At 36.9% G+C, this 19,628-nt stretch overlaps 3 protein-coding genes across 4 annotated transcripts in view; all 3 read right to left on the bottom strand.

Moving 5' to 3' along the window:
• LOC129750122 (ATP-citrate synthase) overlaps positions 1-4,948 on the bottom strand; it is a 64,974-nt gene extending 60,026 nt beyond the window's left edge. Inside the window, exon 1 of one of the 2 annotated variants that reach the window (XM_055745348.1) lies at positions 4,496-4,948. The gene's annotated coding sequence lies outside the window, so the exon portion shown is untranslated. The remainder of the gene's footprint in view (positions 1-4,495) is intronic. The other variant, XM_055745350.1, reaches the window with a different exon arrangement.
• A 2,926-nt stretch (positions 4,949-7,874) lies between these two features.
• LOC129748350 (uncharacterized protein K02A2.6-like) lies at positions 7,875-11,680 on the bottom strand. Its single transcript, XM_055742927.1, has 3 exons — positions 11,667-11,680; positions 8,448-11,508; positions 7,875-8,371 (listed from the first exon to the last, which is right to left on the bottom strand). The coding sequence occupies exons 2-3, from the start codon at positions 11,353-11,355 to the stop codon at positions 8,145-8,147; spliced, it is 3,135 nt and encodes a 1,044-aa protein (XP_055598902.1). The 5' UTR covers positions 11,356-11,508; positions 11,667-11,680; the 3' UTR covers positions 7,875-8,144.
• On the bottom strand, positions 11,497-16,558 carry LOC129748351 (uncharacterized). The gene is made up of 2 exons (XM_055742928.1): positions 16,408-16,558; positions 11,497-12,954 (listed from the first exon to the last, which is right to left on the bottom strand). The coding sequence occupies exons 1-2, from the start codon at positions 16,467-16,469 to the stop codon at positions 11,652-11,654; spliced, it is 1,365 nt and encodes a 454-aa protein (XP_055598903.1). The 5' UTR covers positions 16,470-16,558; the 3' UTR covers positions 11,497-11,651.
• Positions 16,559-19,628: the final 3,070 nt, after the last annotated feature.

The raw sequence follows: 19,628 nt of genomic DNA, 5'->3' as shown, positions 1-19,628 counted from the left end.
CAGAGTTTGGCGTAAGAGCCTGGTTGGCGTAAGAGCCTGGTTGGCGTAAGAGCCTGATTGGTGAAAGAACCTGTTGGCGTAAGAGCCTGATTGGTGAAAGAACCTGTTGGCGTAAGAGCCTGATACTAAAGATCCACTGCTTTTGGACACTCCACTGCTTTGCAGGGAATTGGCGTAATAGCCAGTTGGTGAAGATTCACTGCTCTAAGCAGGACACTCTGCTGCTATGCAGAGAATTGGCGTAATAGTCTGATTATTATGATCTGCCAGTTCAAAAAGAACATTCCACTGCTTAGCAGGGAATGGTGTAAAAGCCTGAGTTCATTTAATCCATAAGAAATTGTTAAAGGAAAAAAACATATGTGTTTGAATGACAGTATACATTTGATACAATTACAGTATACATTTATTTTCAGCTAAAAAAAATAGAAGGAATATGAAACTTGAATTGAGTCATTTTTATGAGACATTTTCAATATAATGTTTAAAAGGAAAACAAAAGCTATTTCAGGAAACACAGCATTATCTCAGGTTCGAGATACGATACGATGTTACGGACAAATGATGACCAAGATCAATACGACTGGAATTCGAGAAAGATGAAGTGGCTTAAGTTGTACTTTTATTAGGATCATCACTGAAACCGGCAATTGCGCAACAAATGCAACCAATTGTAAGCCTGACATATCTGATAGGTGAATTCGGTGAAGCTCATACCAGCCTCGCTTTGTAGCCGGCTCTGAACGGATGCCATCGACAGCATCGAATCGCGCCTTACAGTTGACACAAGCTGAACAAAATTCAACTTCCGATACCAGTCGCCATTGTTGACCACCTGAATCAGGTTAAGCGGAGAGCTCTGGCCTTCTCTCACAAAAACTGCCGATGGTTCTCGAAAATGCGGTTAATTTGCGCTTCGATACAGTTCAAATTGTGCCACATCGAATCCGGACCATTTCAGGGGGTTTTCAACATTAATCATGGTCGACACAAATGGTCGATTAAGACTGAACAAAAATATGGTGACATTGAGAATAGTTTTCCAGGGGCTAAGAACCAGAAACATACATAAAATAAGGAAATGGTGTTTTCTAAGTACCTAACTTGATATTTTGGTCTCGAATGACTGTGAATAGGGTAGAAAAAAAAAATTTACGAACCGAAATTGAGCAGAGTAAATTGATGTGCTTAAAAATAAATTGTTTCTGACGAAGGTACATTAAAGTCATTGTTAAAACTGCTAGTATGTAAATACTATACGTTCAACTTGGAAAGAAAGGCATCAGCATAGTTTAGATCTTCTGTAGAATGATTTTCTAGTCGATGCGTTTTAGTTCTTCAATAAGCACAGGAATAGTGAGCAAGAGATTCATGAGGAGTAATAAGCCAAGTAACACAGCAACTAGGTATAATGTATTGTCTACAGGAAAGAGGTAATGAAAGTATAGAAATTCTAAATGTAAAGCTAACAAACCGTTGACTATAATATTTTTGACGACTCGTAGAAAAACAACTATAGCAATGTTAATAATTATAGCATATTCAACCTTTAAGTTAATCGTAGAAAGGATTTGGAAAAGTGAATTCTTGGTTTGTATCACCTGTTAGATTCGAAACAACTAATCATTTATTAGTTCTTACAGGAAAGGAATCAGTCGCACTTGGTGTTGGGGAAACTGAGGCTACATCTGAACAGATGAATATTTTGTTGTTGAAATGAAATGAAGTTTTCGGAATAAACTGGTTTTGTTGAAGAAAAAACTTTAAGAAGGAAGAATGTCTGTGTATCGTAAAAGTCATCCAATCAAACGCAGTATTTGAGATAAGTCCTTGTTCTCGTTCGTGGACCGTGAAAAAAAAAATGTTCATGTTGTGATGGTTCCAAATATTTGTTATCATGACAACAAACATACGAAAGCTTCATACAAAACTCTGGGTTGATGATACAATTCACTTTCGTTTCTCTATTTCCTTCATACCCTTGCCTGGATAGAACGATCAAACGATTCATGAAATTTTTCATTGAATAAGAACTTCATTTAATCGATCGAAGATAGCTTTCAAGTAACGACAAGATAGGATAGCTAGCACTAAAGGTGTTTTCGAGGCTCAAAGTTATAATAAAAAGGCCGACTCGTTTGACCAAGAAATTATTTTCCCTTTTAAAGACGCAAATAAGCATCTTAAGGCTTTGAGTAACCTAGCTTTCAACGGGAAAATGAAAGAATTTGTTGAATTTTGCAATCATTGAAAATAGCTATGCTCAACGGTAGCTCAACTACACCGATGAATCATCAATTCTTTCAAGTAAAAACGTTGAAACAAGAGGAGGATTAAGTAATTAGAGGGTAAATGGAAAACTGTTACAAGTTTACAAGTTATCAACAACTTGAACAAAACTTATGATGGAATTGATGATGAAACATGAACAACATTGATTGATTGTAACGGAGTTTGCAGTTCTCATTTATCGATAGATCCAAATCCAACTGAACGAGCAACTCATCAAGTGAGCAAGATTTGAAGAATAATTCATGAACCTGGAGATTACTATGAAAGTTAAAGCGTTTTGTTTTGGCAAATCAATTGTAATATCACATCTATTTTTTAATTAATTTTAAAATTATATGAAAAACGAGATGTGCGATCTAACATTGTGAAAAGTATCGTAGTAGGTTTGGATTAAAAATGTCAAAGAAAATATATTATACATTGTGCATCCAAAATGTAAGCTTGTATTTCTATCCGTCCGGAGACTATAAGATAGGTTACCACAGGCGGCATTGAGGACAATGATCGCTCGGTAGTTCTCACAGTCCAATTTGTCACCCTTCTTGTAGATGGGGCATGTTACCCCCTCCTTCCAGTCCTCTGGTAGCTGTTCTATGTCCCAGATCTGGACTATCAACCGGTGTAGGCAATCGGCCAACTTGTCCTGGCCCATTTTGATGAGTTCAGCTTTGATACTATCCTTCCCAGCCGACTTGTTTCTATTCAGCTGGCTAAAGGCTTCCTTAACTTCACTCATCATTGGGAGTGGCTCCTCTACGTCGCGTCGTTGGCTACGCCGGCGAAGTACCTTCCCCCACCGTCTTGATCTCCTGCATGTGCGTCGTTCAGGTGTTCATCGAAGTGCTGTTTCCACCTATTGGTCACCTCACGATTGTCCGTCAGGATGCCCCCGTCCTTATCCCGGCACATTTCGGCTTGCGGCACGAAGCCTTTGCGGGATGCTTTGAGTTTCTGATAGAACTTTCGTGTTTCTTGGGAACGATGCAGCTGCTCCCGCTCCTCGAGCTCCTCCTGTTCCAGGCGGCGCTTTTTCTCTTGGAAAATTCGGACTCGCTGCCTCTTCCGTTGTCGGTGATTGTCCACATTTCAAGGCATCCGTGCACTACTGCCGCTCGCGCGGCTTTCGCTTCGTCCATCACCCTCCTACACTCCTCGTCGAACAAGTCGTTCCGTCAAGTCGCTCGTTGCAAAACATTCGAATTTCGGAAAGCATTTTTGCAAATATAGTTGAAAAGATATGATAAAAAATGACTTGTTGCAACTTGTAATGAATGCTACTTTATTTTAGGTCCAACAAAATTTAAAAACAATCAGTCATTAGGAATTTAGCAAAAAGCAATTTTTTTAACTCAATAAAAAATCCCCGTAAAAATTATGTTTTTCAACCGCATAAGCGCTTAATGAATTGTAAATACATTGGTTAACATTTTTGTATTTTTTGCAGAATTTTAAAATTAGTAGTTTTTCTAGAAAATCAATAGTTTAAAACAATTCCATACATTTTTGTGGAATTTCTATAACTATTTTTTGGTTGGCCAAGCAACGGAGTAGAATATCTAAAGAATCTAGCTATCCTGTCTCACGCTAATATCGCTACGCGTTTAAGTTTTTTTTCTACAATAGAAATGTATACTCTTTAGAGTTTATTTTATTATGATTTTTTATTTGAGACATTTTACCATGTAATGTTTTTTAAACAAAATTTTAATAATAAAAAGCAATAAAACTAAATAAATTAACCAACTCCGTCAAACACAGCACGATATGCCCTACTAATATGTTATTCCTGAAATTATTTATTTTATCGAAAAAAAAAAATTATGACATTTTGCACAAAACAAAACAATTGCACCAACACACATCGATCGAATCAACTTTGTTCGAATGTGTTGGCTACTCAACGAGCTCAACACCAGCATGACGCAAGGGGAAAAATACATTTTTGTCTCCATTTCTTTACCGATATTTCCAGAGAAAACGCAATTTTGTGATTCCATTTCCAGTATTGAACGAGACCGCTAGTATTTCCCTACTGGCTCTACATTGAAATGTAAATTTAAACCCCAATGTACCCGCAAAGTTCTACTGTTGATTTATAATAATTTATGCAATAATACAACAAAAGAGCCATTTGCCAAAGTGAAATCGATTTAGATAAGCTACGGTAAATTGCAGATTCCGAATATCTTTTTGAGTTGCTTACCTGAATCAATCCAGAAGAAAGAATACAGCGCGGCAAAGATATTTCACTTTGTGAAACTTCCAACGATACACTTATTCGATAACACAATTTTTATCCTGTTTAAAATTTGATCCACTTGAAGTAACCCAAAAACTAAAACCTCATTCACCCGAATATTAATGGAGTGCGTGCCAGAGCGAGATGCTTTCGCTGACTGCTGTTTATTCCTTGCTAATCGGTAGCAATTGCCTTTCGCGAGACAAGGCCAGAAGATCTCAATACACTGACAGAGTGACACCGATGGCAAGTTTCTTCCTACAGGAATTTGAGCCTATCACAAGCCAACACCACGGGGAAGAAGAGTATGGAGAGAGTATCACACAAACACACGCACGTGTCACATCAACGGATGTTAAGTAACGTTAAAGAAACACGTCCTCACGATACCAAGATAAAATGCCGACTGAAATGCGACCGCACGACGGACCGAAATTAAACTTTTTATGTCTGTTCAATGAAAGCTTCGTTCAATCGTAGGTAAAAATCGGTTCCAACAACTGGCTCCTTTCAAAAGTTGTTCAATGGGCCAATGTTTAGGTCGAAACTATAGTCAGGTCGTTGTTCTCCGACTTTCACAATAAGTTGGCCTGGCGTAAGCGGTGCGCTCAATGAGTTTGTTTACAAACATCAGAATATTTGCTCAGCTGTTCAGTGGTTTGTTGGTGAACAAAAAGTCTGTTCAATGAAAGCTTCGTACAACGGTTGGTAAAAATCGGTTTCAACTGGTAGATGTTCAACGAGCCAATGTTTTGGTCGAAACTAGTCAGGTCGTTGTTCAATGCAAGCAAGCAAGTAGAAATTAGTCGAAACCAATCCAGCTCGGCAGCAGGATTAGTTTCGACCTGGTAGAAATCGGTCGAAGTGTGTTAAACAATTTCACTCCGATTAGCTGTCATTCTTATGGAAATCTGTGTAAGAGTGAAGAGCAAGCTTTATTCTATTTAGCAGGCCCAATCCCAATTTCTATATGTGTCAACCCGTTTCGACTAGGTTTCATTGAACAGACATAATATATTGTGGCTCGTTGAACATCCCCAGTGATTGAAACCGAACGAAGCTTTCGTTTAGGTAAAAATTCGACGGTGTAATGAACGAATTCGACGGTGTAACCTGAGTACAGAGCAGGGGTGCCAATAAGTGGTATTGTCCAAAATTAGGTTGCCGCGATAAAAAAAACAGGATTTTTCAGGACCAGTAATTGATAAAGGTGAAATACAGATACTGAAGACGCCTCAAATTATGCAAGTGAAGCGAGCTAACCTTGGTTGGCCTGTAGTTAACACCATTCAAATATCATCTGAACCAACGATTATAATCGATTTCTAATTGGGGAGTTGACTTAGGAGTTGCTGTTTCTAGTCGAGATATAGAATTTAGCTGCTCTTTACCAAATATTTGCAGTATATTCTCTGCTGAGGCGTATGCACTCATGATCGCAGCCTAGAAATTTATATCTTTGCAACGCGCGATCATTTTCACCGACTCGGCAAGCTGTATTGATGCGCTTTCGAAGGGTCACACAAGGCACCCATGGATCCAAGAAACAGAAAAACATTTGATGAAAAAAAAAAAACGTTGTTGTTGCATGAATTCCAGGACACTGCAATATTCAAGGGAACGAGAAGGCTGATCAATTGGCAAACCAAGGAAGAAGCAAATCACCATTAAGTATAAACATTCCAGCAGCAGGTGCTGTCCATTCGGTTAAAGCTTGTCTACCGGATGCATGACAGTCAACATGGAATCGATCTAAAACCCTTCCACGACGAGTTAAACATTACATTAGCCCATACACAGATAGGAAATGCTCCTTAGAGCAATGTTTGTTAACGAGATCGAGAATTAGAGCCTGAGTGCTCTTTCTGCGGAGTTCAAATGACAGTTGAACACATTTTGGTAGAATATCGAGGTTATAATGAAGCCCGTGACTTTATGTGGATTGGAAGGCTCTATCTATGAAATTCTTTCCAACTGTATTGCGGAAATTGCACCTATTTAGACTCCTGTGCAAATAATTTCCACGCAGAAATATTTTCGCACTGACGCACACATAGACAACCTGTGTCAGTTTTTCAAATCAGCCGTTGCTCGCTTCTGATTTTCGAATCACATTTCCAAACGGCATAATCGTTATTGTTTTGGCGAAAATTATTATGGAATGCGAACCAAGGAGTTTAACAACGGATATTTACCGATCAACAAATGAAAAGAAACGAACAGAAAACGGATTGCATTGTGTACATTCGGGTACAAGAATGTAAGTGGAACAAATAAATCATGCATTTCGGGCGTTTTTCGAATTACTGAAAAATTAGCCAAATAATTATGGATTCCCTGACAATTTTTACTGACACACCAGTCGCAATTGTTTTTAATTCAATTTTATCCAAAGATGTAAAGAATATCGATATGTGTCATTGTCTATGTATAGGTCTGGGAGCAGATTTTACTGCGCGCAAATTATTTGCACGGGGGTCGAAATAGGTGCAATCTGCGCAGTTTGTTAAAGACGGCAACGGTGCGTATGAAAGTTGATTTATGGTAGAAATAATTTGAAGTAACTGAACTCTGATGTTGGTCCTTTTTTCATATAGTCCCTTTTCAACTTTTAGCACATGATAGTTTATATAAAGAATGTGATGGTGTTAGTGAGTGCGGAATTGTTATCTGTCAAATCAGATTCTCTCAATAGTCTAAAAATTCATGCAATTGACAATAACAATAGGGAAAATTGTGTTTTGAAATTCATCAAACTTTGTAATCTTACTGATAAGTTGTGAATGTGAAAAGCTGATAGAACGATAGACACGAAAGCCGTGAAAACGGTAAAGTGTCTCTAATCTTAATGATAATAATAATAATTATAATCGGTTAAACTATTTTATTACAAATTTACTATTTTCATTTTCATCATTTAAATATAATTTCAGTTAAAATTTAGAAATTTTTCGAAACTCAGGAAATCCATGTCCATTTTTTAAAAATCAGGACAATTCAAGCGTGTTTGAAAAATCAGGTCGGTCTGCCCATCGGAGTGCATAACATCTTGGGGAACAGAGGAGATCGAGAACAATTCATTCGAGTTTTTGCGAGCAACAGAATTATTTAAGCTTATTTGATGTATCATTTTGTATCAATAGGGCTTGTGATATAGCTCAGTTGGCAAGTCTGTTGTCTCCTGAGCCGATGTCCGCGAGTTCGAGCCCAAGAGTAAACATCGAACACAGTGTCGTGAATTTCCCACTCCATCTTCCAATCGTACACACGTCACGAACTAAACTTTGTAGCACAAAACTCCCGCAAACGTTTCGGATCAAAATAAAACACAACTTCTGTTGTCAACAACCTTGTACAAACTGATTTATTTTCTCCTTCCTTTTTTACATCGGCCGTTAAATATCCTTTTTACTTTCCCTCTTTCTCTGCCGTTAATTTCTCTTTTGCGTTCCCTTTTTCTCTGCCGTAGATTTCTGTCAACGGCTCATCAGTGAGCCGCCGGCGTACCAGTGTGACCAGATATTTCATTTTTCGAAACCTAACATTTTTAATTTAACTTTTTTATTATTATTATTTCTAAGCTATTGTTCCTACATCTTCCTTCTCTCCTACTCTAACTGAAAACATGGTATAGGAACATATTTTTGAATTTTTCAGGTTTTCTTATGTTTCTTCTCGGTCGGGTTGTAGAATTCAGTTCAGAATCCAAGGATCGATTGGCTACGATGTTACCGTCGTTGTCATTTGATAAGGATTGATCGTCTTCTTCGTTATTGAGGGCAATATCTTGATCGTTATTTGGCATCACCACCTCGTAGTTATCGTCTACATAATCTGAACCTAGAAGTAAATTAAATTTAGCATTCATATTTTGAGTGATATTAACAATTCTCTAAGCGAGAATCTCTAATAATACCGTGCGTGCCATCGTCTTCAAGGTTAATAACAGTAGGTGGTACTATTTTGACGTCCTGCACGTTCCGTTCATATTGAACGCCGCGATCGCTACGAATAACTACCTTTGCTCCTATTCGTTTCAAAACAATATACCTTTCTTTGGAATATGTAGGGTCTGTCTTACTTTTCTTCTGGACCAACATAACTACAGTATCGCCTTCCTTTATCTCTGACTCCATGGCTCCTCTATGAGAATCTGCATATTTCTTGCTTACCAACTTCGAAACAGCGTCCCGATCACGAATCTCTTGAAGATCAATTTGGTTTTCTCTGACATCCCACAGGCATGGGAACACACCTCGATATTGCCAGCCGACTAATAATTCGAATGGAGTAATCCCGAGTCTGGCGTGTGGTTTCTTGGTGTTGTGAACATGAACGTATTCAAACAGTGCACTCTTCCAAGATCTCCCTTCGTTTTTGGCAGCAGCTAATGCCTTTATAACTCCTTGGTTCTGTCTTTCTATAGATCCATTTGACTGGGGACACAGTGGAATAGACTTTCGCACTCTCACTCCCTTGTTTTGCCAAAATTCTTTAAACTCGTCGCTTTGGAAAGGGGGGCCATTGTCGCTTTGGAGAATGAGTGGTAGACCCCATTGGTAAAAAATCTCTGAAAGTGCCCGGTTGGTAGATTTTGCATCAGTCTGCCTCATTTCAGCGACACATAAATACCGCGAGTAGGTGTCGACGAGCATCAACAGTTCTCCATAACCGAATCCTTTTATCGACAAGAAATCCACTTGTAGTATTTCCCACGGTCCTTCGGGGAGATCACGGCTTGATAATGGAATCGGGGGGTTTTTGCGAGAGAGTATCAAACAGGTCTGGCAGTTTTTCACATAGACTTCAATAGTTTTGTTCATGTTGGGCCACCAAAAATATTCGCGCATAATACGCTTCATAGCGCTACCACCTAAATGGCCTTGATGAGCGGATTCAAGAGCGGAAGCATGCAAATTTTTTGGGAGAACAATTTTATCGTTTCTGAATAAAGTTGAGCCGACGGAACGAAATTCTTTAAAATGAGCTTGAAAATGGGTCAGATTAGGTGGCCATTTACCGGTCTGAATTGATTTTCTGACTTCATTCAATGTTTCATCTGATTCGGATGCTACTTCGATATCTTGCCATGAAATATCCATAGTACCGGAATTTATCGAATAAAGCAGATGCTTCTCGCTTGTCTCATCAAAAGGTTCATCGATTTGTGTTTTGCCAATTAATCTGGAGAGGGCATCAGCAACATTTAAATGACCTGGTACTCGCTTTATTTCGAAATTATAAGACTGCAGTCTTAGCGACCAAGATTCCGCTCTCGAAATTGATCTTTTACTTATTCTGTGTGAGTTACCAAAAATAAACTCATTCGCTTCCGAGTCAGTCCTAACGGTGAAGAATTTGCCTGTCAAGTAATATGTGAATCTTTCTATTCCCCAAACGACAGCAAGCGACTCCCGTTGGGTTTGTGGGTATTTCTTTTCAATATCAGATAACGCTTTAGATGCACAAGAGATTATACGGGGTACATCTTTCTCGTTGTACTGAACTAAGACAGCTCCTAACCCTGATGGAGATGCGTCAACGAAAAGTTCAGTCCTGTCTGATTCTCTAAAATAACCTAGACGTACTATTTCTTGAAGTGCTTGCTCTTTGAGAAAATTGAACTCATACTCCTCTGCAGAAGTCCAGTAAAAATGATCAGACTTGGCTAGAGACCTAAGTTTTTCAGTCTTGTCCGCACGATGAAGTATAAATCTTTCAGTAAAATTCACAAGACCAAGAAAACTCTTGACTTCGTGCTGTGTCTCGGGTCTGCGAAACTGTTTGACCGCTTTGAGTTTTTCATCTTCCACCTTCATCCCATCTTTTGACAACACGAAACCCAGAAATTTGACCGATTCTTGCCCAAAAACGCATTTTTTCATATTAATACGAACATTGTGGTTCTTCAAGCGTTGAAGGGTTTCGTTAAGGTTCTCATCATGCTCGCTCTTTGATTTGCCATAGACGAGGATATCGTCCAGATAGTTCCGGGTTCCTTTACAATCAGCTAGAACAATGGTTTGAAGGATCTCCTGAAACACATCAGGTGCGTTACAGAGTCCGAAAGGCAACCTCACGAATCGATAAATTCCGTTTCCGGCGAAAAAATTGGTTAGATGCCTGGAATTGCTATGTAATTCCACGTGGAAGAAGGCGCTTGTAAGATCTACTGTCGAGAACCAAGACGCTCCATTCAGGTCTACTAAAATCGATTCTAGCGTGGGCATTTTAAAAGGGGTACGAATGATACATTTGTTAGGTCCCCGCAGGTCTACAACCAATCTTATGTCCGATTTTCCTTTTGGTACCACAAGTAGAGATGAACAAAAAGCTTTGTCCATTTCTTCGGTAACCTCTTCTATAATTCCTGACGACAGTAAATCTTGAAGTCTGCGAGATGTCTCTTCCTTGAACGCTGGAGGGATACTTGTGAATACGTTTCTTGTTGGGGGCAGACTCCTGTCATAAGAAAGTTGAACTGGTGGTACGTTGAACTTAGGAAATTCTTCTGAAGAAACTGCCCATATCTCACCCGGAAACCCTTTTTCAGTATCAGAATTTTCTTCAAACTTTGATATTGGAACATGCAAACCCAATTGTAGGACACTATATCTAAGAGCTGTGCTTCTACCTAGCAATGCTCTACCATTAGAAACCGCATAAAATTTCTCCATACAAGTAGGACGATCTTGGGAAATAGTTAGTTCTGCTACGAACGATGCAATCACCGGTATTTCATTAGGTGAGGCATACGCTTTAAGAGGAACGTCCGCACCCATCGAGATAGAAAACAATGATTCTCTGGAATCACTGTGGTTCATTAGAAATTTGAAATTTGAGTCGCTGATTGTATTGACTTCCGCTCCAGAGTCAATGAGGAAAGTAATGGGTACTCCAGCAATATAACCGGTTATTAACTCATCTTTCTTCACAGGAGCACAGTGACCAGTAGAACCAGTAACCGCTTGAACACGCTGAAATAAAGTATTGTGAAAATATGTTTCCAAAATGTAACTTTATTAGTTCAAATCCAGTTTCATTAAACAAAAACAATACATAAAAGTGAATACAACTTAAAAAAAAATCATAATTCCTTTTGAAACGGTAGATTTACTATTTATTCAGCACTTACGTTATCTTCAGTAGTTGTCTCATTTTCGAACATTGTTATAGCAGCAATTTTTGAAACATTTGGTGAAGGTCCGCCTGTCTTGTCCGAATTGATTTTCGAAGATCCTGTACAAACACGCTCCAAATGACCTTTCTCGTTACACTTCCTACAAATCTTGAATTGTGCAGAACATTCATGAGCCTCGTGAAATTTACTAGTGCATCTCCAGCAAAAAACTTGAGGCGTAAAACCTTGAGGCGCTTCTCTTGTAGACCAGTTAGGCCTAAGGCTGGAACCTCGCTGATATTTCGAAGCTGGTACATAACCGCTGTTAGCATTACCGGGATAGTTCATATGAAATCCTGGATTTGGTCGCATTCCTCCTCTGACATACCGAGATCCACCACGATAGCCTCCCCGATAAGCACCTCTGATGTTTCCGAACCCTGATTGTTGTGGTTGCCGCGTAATGGCTGCTACTTCCACTTGTTGTGGTTGCTGGTTATGCTTTGTATAGATATTCTCGTGCATTTTCTCAACCTCAATTGAGCGAACCTTATCCAATAAATCGATATGACTGCCTCCCTTTCTCAAAATCTTTCTAGCCACTTCTCTAACTTTAGGATTCGTAGCATGAAATTGAATGACGTCGGAAACGCTTTCGATTAATCGGTTTTCATCGAAGTCGCAAACTTTAGCAGCTTCCACAACACGTTTTACATATTTCAGATCTGATTCATCTTTGTTCTGTGTCACGGTACGCAATTTTTCGCGTTGCATAAAAGCATATTCGCGAGATCCGAAATAACTACTTAATCGATGCATAGCATTTGAATATGGAGCCGTTATGATATCAGGTGAGTTGAGCTGCGTTTTTGTGTTATCCAACACGTCCAAAAGCTTCCGACCTGCTCTTACACGAAACACGTTCATTTTTGTGAATTCATCACTTATCCCTGTCAGAAGCATCGAAGATTCCAAGTGATCTTTCCATTGTTGGAAGGTCTTTTTATCTATTTCTCCGTCATCAGCGACTGGTTTACATTCCGGAACACTGAGAGAGGCAAATGACAAGTTGTTTATGGAAGACGATAAGGAGAACGAGGCTTCATTCAGGTCATGTCCTTGAAACTCCTCACGCATTGTAGAATGTTTCTGTCCAGATGATTCCCCACATGAATCGAGAAACATTTTGTTACGACGACGAGCTTTTTTAAGCTTCAAAAGTAACGCATCACTATGTGCCTTTTCTTCTTCTAAAGCCTTTTTCAATTTACGGACTTTAGATTTCTCCGTTTTCTTCAATTCCCTATTAGGAGAAAAACAATAAAACACGTTGAATTTGTAACTTGGGTTTGTATATGTTGCATATAAGAATTTTTGCCACTCGTTATTTATTTTCAATATCAACTTTATGTATTCAGCGGAACATCGTTATCATTTTAAAATATTTGTAAAATGTTAACTCTCGAGATTTTGAAATGTTTTGAGCTAATCTTCTTCATATTTCGATGTAGTTATGCCATTTGTGGCTTCCAGCAACCTTTATTATACTTTCATATCTCCTTTTTAAATTTTGCCACTCGAGGCCTTTTTATAAAATTATTGATTTTATTTGTATTTGTTATTTGTAAATGTATTTCTGAATCAGCCACTCGAGGCATCCAGAAATGCGGAAAAATATCTTCAATAATTCAAATATTTCAAAAACACTATTTGGTGCCACTCGAGGCATTCAGCAGTACAAATGCCGCCATTTTTAATTTTTTTTAACCATGATTTCGCCACTCGAGGCTTTTAACAGCAATGGTTATTTAAGCTTAATTAGATAGAGGTCTATATATTTCGAATGATTATATGCCACTCGAGGCTAGCAACAGTATTGCTGCCATTTATTTAAATTCATAGATGATTTTTTTTTTTTTTAAATTCAAATCATTATTTGATGCCACTCGAGGCCATATATAGTATAATATGTTGCCATATATAATTTTTTAATTTGCCACTCGAGGCTTTAAGGAGTTATGTTTTTTTTTTGTATGTATTTTTGGTTCATATGCCACTCGAGGCTTTTTATAGAATTGTTGTTATTTTTTTTGTGTATGTTTGTCTGAATCAGCCACTCGAGGCATCCAGAAACACGGAAAAATATCTTCGATAATTCAATGATTTCAAAAACACTAATTGATGCCACTCGAGGCTTTTTATAGAAGGGTGGATTTTTTATTGTGTATGTATTTCTGAATCACATGCCACACGAGGCATCCAGAAAGGCAAATATATTCAAAGAGTTTAAATATTTCAATTACATTATTTGGTGCCACTCGAGGCTTTCAGCAGTATAAATGCCGCCATTTTTAATTTTTTAACCATGATTTCGCCACTCGAGGCTTTTAACAGCAATGGTTATTTAAGCTTAATTAGATAGAGGTCTATATATTTTCGAATGATTATATGCTACTTGGGGCTAGCGACAGTATTGCTGCCATTTATTTAAATTCATAGATGAAAAAAATATTTTTGAAGAATTCAAATATTTTCCATTATTTGATGCCACTCGAGGCCCTATATAGTATAAAATGTTGCCATATATAATTTTTTAATTTGCCACTCGAGGCTTTGTGGAGTTATGTTTTTTTTCAGTTGTATGCAATTTTTGTTTCACATGCCACTCGAGGCTTTTTATTGAATTGTTGATATTTTGTTGTGTATGTTTTTCTGAATTAGCCACTCGTCCATCCAAAAATACGGAAAAATATCTTCAATAATTCAATTATTTCAAATACACTAATTGATGCCACTCGAGGCTTTTTATAGAAGTGTGGATTTTTTTTTATTGTGTATGTATTTCTGAATCACATGCCACACGAGGCATCCAGAAAGGCAAATAGATTCAAAGAGTTTAAATATTTCAATTACATTATTTGGTGCCACTCGAGGCTTTCAGCAGTATAAATGCCGCCATTTTTAATTTTTGTTAACCATGATTTTGCCACTCGAGGCTTTTAACAGCAATGGTTATTCAAGTTTAATTAGATTAAGGTCTATATATTTTCGAATGATTATATGCCACTCGAGGCTAGCAACAGTATTGCTGCCATTTACATATTTAAATTCATAGATGAAAAAAATATTGTAAAAAAAATTCAAATATTTTCCATTATTTGATGCCACTCGAGGCCATATATAGTATAAAATTTAGCCATATATAATTTTTTAATTTGCCACTCGAGGCTTCAAAGGGTTATATTTTTGTTTTTTTTTTTTGTATGTATTTTTGGTTCACTTGCCACTCGAGGCTTTTTATAGAATTGTTGATTTTTTTATTGTTGTGTATGCATTTCTGAATCAGCCACTCGAGGCATCCAGAAATTCAGAAAAATATTTTCAACAATTCAAATATTTCTAAAACACTATTTGGTGCCACTCGAGGCTTTCAGCAGTATAAATGCCACCATTTTTATTATTATTTTATTTTTTTTTATTTTTTTTTTTAGCCATGATTTTGCCACTCGAGGCTTACAGCAGTACTATGCTGCCATATAATCAATACGATTTAAAAAAACATTTTTGTCATTATTGTTTACACTTAATCATGCAAACCGATTTTTGCCACTTTCGTTTCTGTTTTTATTTCAAACATAGTTTCTGGATTCATTTCACTGGTTTCGAAAAGAGTAATTAAAATAATATAAATCTTGGAAAAAAGATCATATTTTTGATCCGCTTCGATGTTCTCGCAAAACAAAAAATAAATTTTCATATGATTTCTTGATCCGTCTCACTGTTCTCGCAACAAGAAAACGAAAAGAGAAAAATGTTTAAAAATTTCCATGTGTTTTCTTGATCCGCCTCACTGTTCTCGCAACAAGAAAACAAGAAAAAATAAAATAAAATTTTCATAAGATTTCTTGATCCGTCTCACTGTTCTCGCAACAAGAAATCGAAAAGAGAAAAATGTTTAAAAATTTCCATGTGTTTTCTTGATCCGCCTCACTGTTCTCGCAACAAGAAAACAAGAAAAAATAAAATAAAATTTTCATAAGATTTCTTGATCCGTCTCACTGTTCTCGCAACAAGAAATCGAAAAGAGAAAAATGTTTAAAAATTTCCATGTGTTTTCTTGATCCGCCTCACTGTTCTCGCAACAAGAAAACAAGAAAAAATAAAATAAAATTTTCATAAGATTTCTTGATCCGTCTCACTGTTCTCGCAACAAGAAATCGAAAAAAAAGAAAATCTAATTGTTTCCATTGATTTTGTTTTATTCACCTTCATGTTCTCGCAACAAAAGTCAATTTGCAAATAACCAGTGCAAAGTAAAATCCATGTTAAAAAATAACACAACACTTAAAATCCCGATATTTTGCAGTTTATTTAATTTTATAAAAAAGCATTTCCATTCCCACCATTCATTTTCATTTGATTAAATTTATTCCACCTTTTTAACAGGAAACCGCCATCTTGAATTTCTTCAGCGTAATTAATGAATTAAAATTAGATATCATTAATCAAAACTCAGTCAAAATCAACATATTCCACACATTCTAATCCTTTTAAAGAACCGATCGATACCCACTCATATGAAAATTTCTTTACAATTTCATTCCGTTTAATTAAAACAATTTACAGTTGAATCGCCATCTTGGTTTTTCAGCACATAGTTTAACACTCGTCAGTTTCAATTTTCAATGAAAAAAACATTATTGGGCAACTTCTTTTATCTTTTTATTCTTCGCATTTTCACTAGATTTCTACTTACGTTTTGGGAGCATTTGGTCCGCCACCGATGCTTACGCCATTGTCGTGAATTTCCCACTCCATCTTCCAATCGTACACACGTCACGAACTAAACTTTGTAGCACAAAACTCCCGCAAACGTTTCGGATCAAAATAAAACACAACTTCTGTTGTCAACAACCTTGTACAAACTGATTTATTTTCTCCTTCCTTTTTTACATCGGCCGTTAAATATCCTTTTTACTTTCCCTCTTTCTCTGCCGTTAATTTCTCTTTTGCGTTCCCTTTTTCTCTGCCGTAGATTTCTGTCAACGGCTCATCAGTGAGCCGCCGGCGTACCAGTGTGACCAGATATTTCATTTTTCGAAACCTAACATTTTTAATTTAACTTTTTTATTATTATTATTTCTAAGCTATTGTTCCTACACACAGTTGTACCGGATAAGTTTTCCAATAACGATCCGCCAACTGCAACGTTGATAAAGTCGCGATAATCGATGCCATAAAGATGGTAAAACGACTATAATCGAAACAAAAAAAAAATTGTATCAATCTTATATTTTGCATATATTAGCAAGTTGATACTAGTCAAAACCGTTCCAGCTCGGATTATAATAAATATTCGCCTGAGTTTATATTTTACATTTTATACAATTCTGCAGTGACGCAGAAATCAATTTAAATATTGGCCGTAATTTTTCGTTATGTGTAAAACGGTGTAATATATGCACCTTTGCGACTCCCGACACCCAAAATAATTTTCACTTAAAAAATAAGTGACATCTGTAGTAAATTCTCGCCATACGTAATTTCATTTGAATTTTAAGTGATGGGTCAAGTGAATTCACTTAAGTGACCGGTCAAGTGAATTACACTATGACGTTCGAATGAAATTTATCTGAGTTTCTAAGTAAGTTTCTAGTTAATTATCTCTCGCGTTTTTAAATAAAAGAACATTTATAGAACAGCACTACGATTTCAAATACTTACATATACGCTTTCGCCATAAATTTATGGCGAAAGGAAAATTCCATCGTAATCCCAAGGCAGATCGGTTACTGCGGATAGTGCGACTTCTAAATCTTCCCTGCTGCAAACCAGAAAATCTGTCCCGTTCAACCCACAAGCTGAAACATGATAACACCTTTAAATAACTTTTTCTTACATCACGTTTAACACAAACTACCGCCAAAATCGCCTAGTAAAGAATTGGGAAAATCCAAATCCAGCATATGCTTTAAACGCTGCTCTTTAAAATTTGCCATTTTGAACTCTGAAAATAAACACAACCGACCCGACATTCACTTGAAATTCAAGTGATGGGGAAGTGAATATTTTTTCTCACTTCAAATTCAAGTGACGAGTGAAGTGAATGTGGATGAATTCACTTGAAATTTAAGTGACTGCCAAGTGAAATGTATATGTCGCACTTGAATGGAAGAAAATCACTGGATCCTTGTTTTTAAGTGAAAAATCATGTGTATTTTAAGAGTGGATTTGGGTTCAGTGGAGTTTTTGCGAGCAACAGAATTATTTAAGCTTATTTGATGTATCATTTTGTATCAATAGGGCTTGTTATATAGCTCAGTTGGCAAGTCTGTTGTCTCCTGAGTCGATGTCCGCGAGTTCGAGCCCAAGAGTAAACATCGAACACAGTTGTACCGGATAAGTTTTCCAATAACGATCCGCCAACTGCAACCCCGCATAAATCAGTATTATACAATAATGATTTCCATTATCTTCTTCCTCAGACACACGAAAGATTAGCTTAATAGTTTTGGATTATTGATGTACGATTAAGGTGGTCTTTTTTCCATGAAATGGAATCGTTTGGACGCACTTTACGATACAGCGAACGGGTCGTTAAGTAGAGTAACCATTCATTTTTTTTGCTTTTTTCTACTCGTTCTAAAACGGTTTGATCATTCGTGTTATCTTTATCTAATGATCCTCTCATAAAAAGGTAACGATAGAGCATATCGTCACCCAATAATGAAAGGATTCAAACCCAATTTGGGGATTTGTTAATTTTTTAAATTGCAATTGGATTTCCGGAAAAAATAAAAAAAGGTTTAATGTACTTTTATTCATTTTATTTAACATATAGTTTATTGAAATCTAAAATGAATAATCAAAAAACAAACCTTCCGCGTATGTTTGCAGGAACAGCTTCCGGATGTTCCATCGCTGCAGCATTTACGAACTTCAGCCTGCTGCTGCAGCACTGCCGAACATGCGCTGCTGCTACAGTGGTCGGCGGGTAGTGATGCTTTTCCATTTATTGGTTCAGTCTCCGGAAGAAAAAGTTTCTTCGGATTTTTCCTCTAGCCTGCGCCTGAGAATAAAAAAAAGACAATTTCAGTTTCCCACTATGAATACAAAAAGGTATTTTACTTACCCTCATATATCCTCCTTCGGAGCCTTCGTCTTCCGGTTCCAGTTTCGTAACGACAGAGTCATAATAAAATTTGCCCGACCTCATCCGGGAGAAACTTTTTTTTTCACAGTTCGACAACGCGTGTTGATGTGACAGCGAAGAAGTGCGTGCGTGTTGCTAAAATACTCAATTGATTCTGAAGACCATTAATTGTATCTTTCTAAAATAGTTCTCTATCATTTGGTTGCGTTGCAAAATTAATCATTTTGTTCCTAAGAATATTCATCGTCAAGGAATATTTAAAGAAGGTAGTGTCGAGGCAGCCCTGCTTTAGTATTAGTACACACTGCGACGTCACAATCACGAAAAATCTGTTAATTTACTAGGAAATTTGCCTTTTTCGTTGATAATTTGAAAAATTTGTTGGAAATGTTCCACTTTTAATACCTGTTATTGTAGAAGGATTCTTGCTCTACAAGATCGGTACGAAAAAAGTTGGATTTTCGAGTAATTTTTGTAAGAAATAGACCATCGAAGTTCGAAAAAATGGTGGATTTTTCCTACTCAAATTTGCAAAACATTAAAATTAGTTTAAAGTCTTCTATGAAAATTATCAAGTCAGTGCAGTTTAAGATCCTTGTTACAAAAAAGTTATCAAAAAACAAACTTTTGTATAAAACCACAATTATTTATTCGCATTTTAGTAAATCGAGTTAATAATAATCAATTGATGTTAATTGTTCTTCATAAGAATTGAATATGGTTAACCGATTGTATAAAAATCATGACAATCAGTTGAACAGTCAATAACTACCAGCTAGACTTTTTTAAAGTAGATTTTATCTTCGTTTTTGAACGTTTTAGCT

This window comes from Uranotaenia lowii, chromosome 2, assembly GCF_029784155.1.
Source record: "Uranotaenia lowii strain MFRU-FL chromosome 2, ASM2978415v1, whole genome shotgun sequence".
NCBI lineage: Eukaryota > Metazoa > Arthropoda > Insecta > Diptera > Culicidae > Uranotaenia > Uranotaenia lowii.
This window is presented reverse-complemented; position numbering and strand designations above follow the sequence as displayed.